The sequence below is a fragment of the Cannabis sativa genome, chromosome X, assembly GCF_029168945.1.
Source record: "Cannabis sativa cultivar Pink pepper isolate KNU-18-1 chromosome X, ASM2916894v1, whole genome shotgun sequence".
NCBI classification, from domain to species: Eukaryota; Viridiplantae; Streptophyta; class Magnoliopsida; order Rosales; family Cannabaceae; genus Cannabis; species Cannabis sativa.
Genome location: NC_083610.1, coordinates 80182144 through 80193114, shown reverse-complemented (window position 1 = coordinate 80193114; position 10971 = coordinate 80182144). Strand labels below are relative to the sequence as shown.

Sequence of the window (10971 nt, the reverse complement as noted above, 5' to 3'; positions counted from 1 at the left end):
TATGTATCACCCAGACCAAAAGGTAGGCTTAACTAACAAATCAAAGAACACAAATAACACTCTTGAGATCGAACCTAACGATGTCAGGATTAAGATCATTTAATCTAGGATCAACTAGGTGATATTGAATTGAATATATATTACGGTAAATTTATGATATCTAATCCAAGTTCAATATCGGTCCCTTCCGATGCATACTCCATGCATCCAACTTAAGCTTTACTTTAACCAATGTCCTGGAAAGGACGTAGCACTTATCTAAGGTGCAAGTAAACTATGTTGTAGATTATCATATCAGTTAAACCCTATGTACTGATAAATCTAGGAATACATTTAATCACATAATCTTGATTACTTTCTACTGTGATGACAACACAATAAACAAGAATATCAATGTGATAAGGATTTGGGTGAATTTATAAATCAAATAAACATATAAATGATCACATGAACCAAATGACATACTAAATAAGTAATAAAAATAATTTTGTTTCTTTATTGATAATTGAATAGAAAAGATTGCATTGAAATAGAGTTTTATTTAGGGCACAAAGCCCAACAATATTATATTTGAATTGAATTTAATTAAATATAATATATTCTTTTTAATTTAAAAGATTAAAAATATATTTATTAGGCTAATTACTAATTTTTTCCCCCGAACTTTGACATGTACTAAATTGTGCCCCCTGAACTTTTTGGCCGTTAGAAATTCCCCCCGAACTATTGAGATTGTTAAATTTAAGGACTTTTGTTTATAATTAAGAGCTATCTTCATAATTATATAGATTAAATATTGTGTTTGGTAATTATGCATTTATATATATGATGATATATTGTGAATAGATGGATTTTTTACATGAATGTGAATCGATAATATGGTAAAATTGGATTAGGAATTTTTATAGTTTCATTAGAAAAATTTTAACCATTTTTTTGGTGGTATAGGATGATGTTATCCGCGTTTTCGACAAGGGACATGTGGACTCCAAGTTAGCATCCAAAGCCCACCAATGGGCCCGAAGAAGATAACTTAGGCCAAGCCTAAGTCCAGTAAAGCCTTTTGGGAAGGTATCTTCCCTCCTTGATTCAAATGAGCTTCCACCAAGGACTACTTGTACTAGGAAGCAATTCCAGTACTGTGCTCCTGGAAGACCACATAGCGTGTTCCTAGAAGACCAACACAGTTTCCCTTCTTATCAAATCACACAAAATAAGGGATTAAATTTCCTTATTTTGTGGCCAGAAGATCATATCAAGTTAAAAAGGAAAACTACCCAAAATGAAGATCAAGTAATTAATTCACAATTAATTATTCACAATTATAGAACACGGCAATGACAACCTGATCGTGTTTAATTTTCTTAGTCAGCATGTCTATCCTCTCATGGGCTAGGCCTCACGAATACAATCCTAATTTATGTATTTATCATATAAACTCCCCATTAAAGGGAAATAGGAAACCGAGTATAATTCATGTAAACACTATAGATACCCAACAAATCCTTCAGATTAGGGGTTGAACTCTCTTGCAATATTTGCTCTAAGAAAAAATAGAGAACATATACTTATTGTATTCCTAAAGGCTTTTCTAGCAAAAATACATAATAATATCGATTCGTGGACTAAGGCTTTTAACGCCCCAACCACGTAAAAATCATGCGTTGTTCTATTTTTTTTCTTTAAATTATTTATTTCTTCAGTTTTAATTTCTTATAATTGGTCTTCTGAAAATCTCGATAAATATTTTAGTACTTTCATTGAGAGTTGAAGGAAGCAGTGGTACCATCCTTCTTCATAGTTAGCCATAAGTATCCTTGCCGGATGATCTTCTTAGACAGACTTGGTCCGGATGTATGATCTCCACAGAAGCCTTCGTGTATTTCATGGATTACCAAACTTTTTTTCGGTTCCATCTATACACCTCAGATATAGTACTGATAACCCTCTTCGGTATAACTTTCTATCCAAGAGCACATATCTCAGAGCTTGGTATTTAATCTTCTGGGTGGCTGCCCTGTCATCTGGAAGCTCTCTAGAATTTAAGAACTTGTGGATGGGGTTTATCCAGGAAGTTGAATGATCAATGATGCTTACTCCCAGTGATTATGTGCTTGGAACATCAACATGGGCAATGGGAACTAGTCCATACTTCTCTATTTCTAGATCCGTTGCTAGTTTTGCTAACACAGATATGAAGGGGTTGAGGTTCAACACAGATATGAAGGTTTGACATTAGACAAATTTTACTGATTTTTTATTTGGGTTCTGAATTAACAATGGATGTGGGGAAACAAATATAGGATTTTTCAGTTCTATGTTTGAAGTTTTTAGATGTAGATAAATGTGTGTGTTTGTTTAAATTTAATGAATGAAGAGTGAAATAAAAACTAGAAAAGAAAAAGAAGAAGAAGATTACCTGTAAGAAAAAAAAAATGAAGAAGAAAGAAAAAATAGAAAAAAAGTTGTTTTATTTTAAATTAATTAATTTTAATTTTTAATTTTATTTTAAATATTTATTTACGTGAGTTAATAATATTGTGTCATGTGTACATATCGACAATACTCTATGTAGACAAAAATAACTAACTTAGTAGTTAACTACCAAAAATAAATAAAAATAACTAAATGCTAAAAGGAGATTTTGTTGTCAAAATTTATATTTTAAGAATTAATTACTAGCGAAATAAAAATATTAAGAATACGATTTACCTACTAAAGTAGTAATGACATGTACACTTATTTATAATTACACTAAATTTTCGCTTTTTGAAACTAGAGAAAGGTGAAGCACACATTTTTATTTTTATGTAATTGTAAATAAATGAAAAATGTTAAAAAATATTAATAGTGTGCTGTGCATTAATAATATGGCTCAAGTTAAATAAATAGTCATTCTTCTAAGAAACAAGTTTTTTAGTACATGTTACAAATTCTAGTCGACCACTCACTCAGTACCTCCAACGCAAATAAAAGAAATGTCCCTGGTTGGTCTCAGTTGCACTCCTTCAACGTTCTTATATACCTCAAATTCATCTCAACCCCTTCCCAAACCATCCAACAAGATTTGTTATCCTTCTTCTACCCTTAATTTCTCAACTTTTTCTGGCACAATTTTCAGATATGGAAACTGGGTTTCTCCCAGAAACAAATTTTATGCAAAATCTTCTGACTCGGATGTAGATAACAGAGAAGTAGACACTCAGTTTTCTCCACAAAATGCTTCTCTTTCAACTAATGGTGGCAACCCATCAACCAGTTTGTTGTCTTTTCTCTGCCCTTTGCTCAAGTTCTTCTCTGTAATTATCTTTAACCTCTTTCTTCTTCTTCTTCTTCTTCTTCTTCTTCTTCTTCTTCTTTCGCTAGTTACTCGTTAATTATTAATGTTTGTTTATTGCAGGGGGGAGATCCCTCTGGAGAACGCAATGATACTTTAGAGGTAACTATTTTCAACTCTACTGTACTCAATTTGAAAAGAAGAAAGAAAGTTCTTTGGCTTGTTGGATGGGATAACAATATTTTTGCCTTATTTGTTGGTAATATCTTTAGGTGTTAACATCATCTTTGTCTTCCTTGGCAAGATTTCCATGGGGGTCAAAATCACTGTCAGATAGTTTGGGTACCACCAACACCATAGACCCTCCTATGCGTTTACAGCTTTTTGAATTTGGTATGTACATGTTACCTATTTCAAGGTTATGTTAGAATCAAAATCAAACAATGTAACACATGTTAAAATATCAGATTATCAACAATGCACAAAAACAGAAAACTAAAGAGAAGAAAACAAAGAAAATTATCCTGGTTCGTATCTCAATAGGAGTCCTAGTCCAGCTCTCCCCCAAAGAATTGCTCCACTATTCAATGTGAATTACAAACACCAATCAGTTGTCAACAATTCTGGGATACAAAACCGAAGAGTAAAGCTCTCAAACGCTTGAAGAAATGAGCCTATCGAACACCATGAAAACACGATCACTAGCTTCTCTTTTTAGTCAAAAGGATTAAACTATATAATAGTGTTAGATTAGTTGACATGTCCAACTAACTTACAAAGTTCACAACTAACAAAACTATAAAAATACTAACCGACTGTTCAAAACAGTTAAGAATGTTAAGAGTTTGGTTTTCTTTAAATTACAATCCACACAAAGCATAAAATATACCTTTAATGCTAACATGATGGATCTCAATAAATAATTTGTATAGATTCAACTCCAATCTTTGTTTTATAGCATCTGATGCAGTTAAATCTCAACTTCAGTTTCCATCTATCAATTAAGCTTATCATAGCTGCAATGCATTCTAATTTTGTCGACAGAGGCATGCCCATTTTGCAGGAGGGTTCGAGAGGCGATAACAGAACTTGATCTTTCTGTAGAGGTGAGTGGTTAAAAAATTAATTTTGATTACAGTGTTTAACTTTCTTTCTTGGGAAAGTTGGTCTTATTCTTTTCATCATATAAGCAATTTTTTGCAGTCATATAGTTTTTGTCCAATAAAAATACTATCTTTGTACTTAGAATTCTGTCCAGAAACTTTCATGTACATCATGAAGTTCAGAAGAATACTGCAAAACATTATGGTTGGGGTTTTACTCCCTTTTGTCCTGCCTTGATTTCTGACCAATGTTTATTCAGTCTTAATAGCAAATTCCTTTTTTTCAGGTATATCCCTGTCCCAAAGGGTCTCTAAGACATAGAGAAATGGTTAGAAGATTTGGTGGCAAAGAGCAGTAAGTAGTTACTAACTTTATTTTACAAAATGGTCTCTTAAAAGAACTCATAGTATGCCTTTTGACATATGATCATGAGTCAAAATTTAATTTACCTTGTTTAAACAAGTCATCTTGTTGCCTCTTCACATTTCCTAAGTAAATATGCTTAAAAAGTATTGATCTAATGCAGGTTTCCATTTCTCATTGACCCAAATACCGATATCACAATGTATGAAAGTGGTATGTCATGAATTCACTCTTTTATACTTGACCTGAAGTAGTTTGCTCAACTTTTAAGAACTGTATATTTAAGGGAAAAGAAAAGGTCAACGTTAGCAATTGCGTCATCAAATTCAATTGTATAACTTGTATTTTTCCAACATTTGATGACAGGTGATATTGTTAAGTACCTTTTTGAGCAGTATGGTCAAGGGAGAAAGCCCTCGGCAGGGCTTTTGGAAAGGTAACGAACGTCAACTCCCGTGAAGAAAGCTTTAACACTGTAGATATTATAAATGATTAGTATGCAGCATTTACTGCTAGCTAGCTAAACAATTTCTGAATTCTAAGTGGTTGTCAAACTTTGATTGAGTGTACTAATTGCAGATTATGTTTTTAGCATATATGTAACATGTTTTCCAATGCAGCACATTGGTCACAGGATGGGTGCCAACACTTCTGAGAACAGGGAGAGGAATGACACTATGGGAAAAGGCCAGATTAGATCCCCCTCCTAAAATGTTGGAACTTTTCTCATACGAAAACAATCAGGTATATTAATTCTTACCTACCTTATGTTAAATAGAATGTGTGTTGTCTGCAACCAAAACAAAACAAATCTCTAATCACATTCCATGTATATATAACTTTAACCGAATCACAGGACAGTGGGATAAAAATGTTGTTTCTCTACTATACTACTGCTATACTTGATGCATTTTGTGTTGAGAAACCACATTCTTTGCTTCTTTCTTTTCAGTATGCACGAATTGTGCGTGAGGCACTATGTGAACTTGAGGTTCCTTACATCCTTCAAAATGTTGGAGAAGGATCATCCAGGTCTAAGTTTCTCATTGATGCAATTGGATCAAAAGAGGTCTGCAACTTGTCTCTTTATTACTTTTTTTTTTCTTCTCATCTTGGTTGGATGACACACTCAGATATAACTAAATTGAAAGTAGTTTTATAAGATTTTTATTGATACCAAAGGTAAACGTTACAAATACCAAGTTTTCGGGGTCTTGCTTATCTCCTGAAAGTAATTTACTTTCTCACTAAACATAATTCCGACCCCTAACTTAGAGAGATACAAGGTCTTTTTCCTGCTAGGACTTAACCAAACTAATAGCAACATTGGATTGCCTCTAATGGCCTTGAAGTTTTATTTTAAAATATCCTCTATGAGGTGCCTCATTTCCATGCATGATGTTATCTGTTGAGAACTCTAAGCCAAGGTGATTGAGTAAAACATTCTTCGTACAGGTGCCTTTCTTGATCGACCCAAATACAGGTACTCAAATTGCTGACTATAAGAAGATCCTTCTTTACTTGTTTCAAACATATTCAACAGACAGTTCCACTTCCATGCCTGTTACTTGAAGGTAATCTTTGACCGAGTGACGGGCTAAGCAAGATGTCATGAACTTTGGTAATAAAAGATTAGTGTCAGTACTTATGTCCATTAACTTGGAGGCATGCTATTTTAAGGCAATTTTGTATTATGCAATTTTGGTTTTGGTTGTGATCATAATAAAACAATAGTGGAATTTTATGATTTCAGCTACTACTCAAATTTTGAAGATAAACAAAGTGTTTTCCAAGGTAAAAAAAAAATCCATGTTTTATAGAATCAGCTCTGTTGCAACTATAACCATCACTGTCTCTTATTGAATGAAAGTAATGTCTAAATTACAATTCTGTGAAAAGAACGTTTGAGCTCAAAAGGGTCAGCTCCAAAACTTAGGTCTTCCTAGCCCAAGAACACCTAATTTATAAAGATAATTAAAATATAAAAGAAAAATAATTTAAAAATATACTCTTATTCATGCTCGGATATCATGACCAGTGCTGCTCAAACGCAAGCAGCAACAGCTACAGCAGGATGATCATCAGATTCACACCTACTCTCGATAAATCTGTGTCGAAATTTGTCAAACTCACCAGCTTCGATTGCTTCTCTTATGGACTTGAAGAAACTCAGATAATGATGAGTGTTATGTCTGCAGCATCAATCAACAGCAAAATAATTTACATATGTTAAAGTTAAAAACTTAAATTCAAAAGCATTGATTGAAGTTAGAGGGACAAGAACAGAAGAGGCCATTGTACATTTCTAGCAGAATATGAGCAAGCATTTCGTGTACATTGAGCAGGTGATTGATGTAAGCTCTTGTGTGATTCTGGCATGTATAACACCCGCAGTTCTCAAAAATTGGTGATGTGTCTTTCCTGAATCACAAACATGTACCAATGCAATGTTTATATGATATATATACATATAAATGTATAACCAAATATGAATCTATAATTTTATACTGTCAAATAACACCAAAAACTGTATCAGCATAGATATTTCAGTTACATTTACTAATCCTCCTTTATGTTCATATTTTCATAATCAGCTGTCAAAAACATACAACTTTTGGAAGCAGGTTGTTTGGATCCTAATGAAACTTTGAAAGTAGAAATGTGAAGTTTCATTACCTGTATATTGTTGCTCTTAAATTAATTTTGGTCTGTTCAATTCCAATATAACTAGGCTGAAATTCAGAAGCATTAATCTCAACTCCAGAAGGTGGAAATGTAAGTGCAATGCCTCCAAGTGTAAGATGGTAAATATACCTGCAAAACAGTCATTTACATCATCGGAGTTTGGCCAAGTTAGCAGCAGAAAGAAACATGAAAATGTAAAATGATATGCAGTAGAAAGGACAAACATACTCAGAGTCGAAAAGATCGATGCCAGCAGCAACTCCCTGCAAAACCTCCTCTGAAATATTAAAAAACAATATTTATTTGGTGACAATTTATGAACTCCTTAACACAAATAAAGTTGCAAAATAGGTTATCCCATATGGATGAAATCACAAGTCTAAAATGAAATATCACAAACTGAGTAAATAGTGAATACTATTACAGACTAAACTCTCCAAAAAAATAGTGCATATTTCTTCAAACCATAATGAATGCCTTGCTAGTACGGAATTCAAGTCTGCTGCTGTAATGTGGAAAAGCAACAATTCTATATTAGAAAGCATTGAACTTTGTACCTGGAAGGCCAAGCCCACAGACGAAACGAGGCTTCTCCTCTTGTAGCATATCCTGACCATGTTGTAGAAGTATTAGAAGTATATAACTCCACGTTAAAATTACAGTTAACAGTTAATTTAAACACAAACTGTCATGTATTGAAAATGTTCACGGAAATTGAGTGTATGAAATGAGTCATACAGTAACAGCGTTGAGAAGAGCAGGGCGCTCCTCTATGCTCTCTCCAAGTCCAAATCCTCCAATCAAATAGCCTGCAGGGGAAAATAATCAAGATCAGTTTACAGTGAAAAAGATTGCATAACATAAAAGAATGACAGCTTAAATGAGAAAAAACTAAAAAAATATCAGCAGAAGATTCTAATATTATGGTTAGGAAATTAAGGTTATTTAGTCAAACTCCTTTAAGATGCCTCATTGGAAAATACCCTTTTGTGACCAAGGAAAGTGCTTGTTGTTGTAACTAGTTCTGAACCTCAATAACGTTTAACTAAGAAATTAACATGTAAAATGTCTAAATATCTTCTCAATTATACGCAGCACAATTATGTGTACTTTATAGATAAGCTAACTACAAAAACTAATAAGAGCAGGTTACTATGCAATCAAAATATGGCATCATGATATAATTGTAATGTTATTAACATGATTTTTTTTCAAAATTAGATTATCATTAAAACCAACAGCTACTAATTATTTCTTAGAATTATGTAACATAGAATATGATAATTCAAAAAGTTGAGTAATCTCTTAAGTAACTTATTTCCAAAAGCTAGAAAAGTTGGAACCTGATACACTTCTCCTGGCTACCTCTTGTGCACAACGTTCGCGTTCTTCCACATCAGAGCCTCCAACAATGGATCCAAGAATAGCTCCACCTGCCTACATTCTAAATTTTATTAAAGATTTCCATATCAACCACATCTAACCAAAAAAAAAAAAAAACATAAAGAAACTTTTCTGTTGCCCACAGTTTCAACTAAGTCTTACTCCCAACTAATCTGTCCTTTGAACACTGTGTATGAACATCTACAATCATTGCCCTTTCTATTTATAAACTGGAACTAAACAAAAGGTGAACTGAGATAAAACATTTAGAGCCCTTTACCGAGCTTAACACAATGCATTCATCGAGCCATCTCACAGTTCGATCCACAGAGGTCTTGTTTCTCTTCTCTGGCACCCATGCAGGAACTTCATCTGCCAAAGTGGCCCATACATTAGGCCTCATGCAACTTATCATTTCAACATAATCTACAGGTTTAATCTGCAAGAATATTAAGATTTTGCAACTTCAGGACAAAATACACAATGAAATTAAATGCATTCAAGAAGCAACAAGTGCCAATTACCAAAAATCGACCACAACGAGTCTGAAAAGATGCTCCAATTTTATTAGTGGAATTATATTCAGGAAGACTTTGCATAGAGTCCCTGGCTACAGCAGCAAATGCATAGTCTGGCAAACCAAGCATCTGGTTCAATCCTCCGAGACTTGATATTGTTTTTGGTGATAGACCTTCCAGGCTGCATAAGCAAGCAATACAACACACCATTCACTCTCAGCTAATCATTCAATAACAAACAATAAAATATACATCCCTACAGTTACAAACCCAGTTAATTGCATCGTTGGTGTTAGAAAGTCCCGCATTAATAATGTGTGGGAACTTAATACCATATATAAAATGCACGTGCTACTCCTCTAGTTCGCAAGTTTTGACATAGAATCCTATAAATCTTACCATATACCTCACTCAATCCTACTTTCATAGCGAGCCAAAAATAACTCATACACCTCACCCTATCCTACTTTCTCAACCACTTTTCCGCATTCTAACAGTTGGTTTTTTCATTTTCTATGTTGGACTGCAAAGTAGCATGTAATCAATCAAGTGGGCATACAAAAAATTCAATTTTTAATGGCAATGCCTATCTATCTTGTCTCTCAGAAACAATTTCACAAACACTTGAACTGCACTCACATAACAACAAAAGCAGTTGTAAACAATGAAAGAACAAAAGGGTATGAAGTTAAAGTTTTTAAGACTCACAAGTGAAGTGGGCTAACTTGGAGGAGATGGGAATGAGGGAAAGGAAGAGAAGGAAGAAGGTCAGGGGGAATAAAATGAGGAAGCCCTTTACGTGTGGAGAGGAGAAGAGCAGGGGTTTGTATAGAAGCAGGGCAATTTCCCAGTTGGAGTATCCCTGTCCTTGCTTTTCCAGTACTCCAAGCCTTAACCGAAAACTTCATGCTTTGCTTTTCTTCTTCTACTACGGTAGGTTTCTGAGAGAGAGTAGTTTCACTCAGAAGAAGACGAAGTCAAATTCAAGAGTCAGAGATGCGGCGGCAACCAACAACACGAAACCAGAGTTGGGCTTTCACTAGTTTAAAATTTGATTTATGGTTTTCAAGTCCTAATTTTCGACACCAACCAATATTTAAGTACTTTGCGGAGAAAAAAATGCAATATATAATTTAGTTTAGGAAAATTGTGAATAAGTATGGTCAAGCTCTTATTATAATTATTTAGTTAATTTTTATATCCGAAAATACATGCAGAATATATTTAAATATTTTTTTTTAATGGCAGTTGTTATTTCAAAATTTACACTGGCGTGGCCTTTACACGTTGCACAGTACAATCTAGGACTGTTCAAAAAAATTTACAAACCACCCGACTTAGGGGTGGCAATTCGTGTTCGCGGGTCGTGTTCGTGTTGTGTCGAGACTCATGTATAACAGGTACATGCTCGACCCGAACACGACCCTTTTAATAATCGTATCAAAAAAATGAAACCCGAACACGACCCGTTTATAAACGGGTTGACACGACACGACTCGTGTAACCCGTTTATAAGTATATTTTGTTTAAACATATCAATCAATAACACGTTAATGAAGTATTCAACATGTTTGTAACCCTTTTATGACATGTTAAAGTACTAAAATAACTTTAAATAGGTCATTAACGGGACAATTTCGT

At 33.9% G+C, this 10971-nt stretch overlaps 2 protein-coding genes across 2 annotated transcripts; one reads left to right on the top strand and one right to left on the bottom strand.

Annotated features, from left to right (window-relative positions):
- Nucleotides 1–2908: 2908 nt before the first annotated feature.
- Nucleotides 2909–6496, top strand: LOC115699671 (uncharacterized). The gene is made up of 10 exons (XM_030627193.2): nt 2909–3299; nt 3401–3439; nt 3550–3670; nt 4322–4383; nt 4668–4735; nt 4908–4957; nt 5111–5180; nt 5365–5488; nt 5697–5813; nt 6200–6496. The coding sequence occupies exons 1-10, from the start codon at nt 2979–2981 to the stop codon at nt 6314–6316; spliced, it is 1089 nt and encodes a 362-aa protein (XP_030483053.1). The 5' UTR covers nt 2909–2978; the 3' UTR covers nt 6317–6496.
- Nucleotides 6497–6539: 43 nt separating this feature from the next.
- On the bottom strand, nt 6540–10465 carry LOC115699663 (uncharacterized). Its single transcript, XM_030627181.2, has 10 exons — nt 10039–10465; nt 9337–9511; nt 9093–9251; nt 8773–8866; nt 8168–8238; nt 7987–8038; nt 7658–7706; nt 7421–7558; nt 7046–7165; nt 6540–6936 (listed from the first exon to the last, which is right to left on the bottom strand). Exons 1-10 carry the CDS (start codon nt 10236–10238, stop codon nt 6789–6791), a joined length of 1206 nt encoding a protein of 401 aa, XP_030483041.1. The 5' UTR covers nt 10239–10465; the 3' UTR covers nt 6540–6788.
- Between the last annotated feature and the right edge of the window lie 506 nt (nt 10466–10971).

Bases quoted from the DNA above. Each gene is read 5' to 3' on its own strand.
- LOC115699671 (XM_030627193.2), top strand. From the start codon at position 2,979: ATGTCCCTGGTTGGTCTCAGTTGCACTCCTTCAACGTTCTTATATACC. The intron at 3,671-4,321 runs GTATGTACATGT...TTTTGTCGACAG, and splicing joins TTTACAGCTTTTTGAATTTG to AGGCATGCCCATTTTGCAGG. The intron at 4,384-4,667 runs GTGAGTGGTTAA...CCTTTTTTTCAG, and splicing joins AACTTGATCTTTCTGTAGAG to GTATATCCCTGTCCCAAAGG.
- LOC115699663 (XM_030627181.2), bottom strand. From the start codon at position 10,238: ATGAAGTTTTCGGTTAAGGCTTGGAGTACTGGAAAAGCAAGGACAGGG. The intron at 8,039-8,167 runs GTATGACTCATT...CAACATGGTCAG, and splicing joins CTCTTCTCAACGCTGTTACT to GATATGCTACAAGAGGAGAA. The intron at 7,166-7,420 runs GTAATGAAACTT...TTTGTGATTCAG, and splicing joins TTAAGAGCAACAATATACAG to GAAAGACACATCACCAATTT.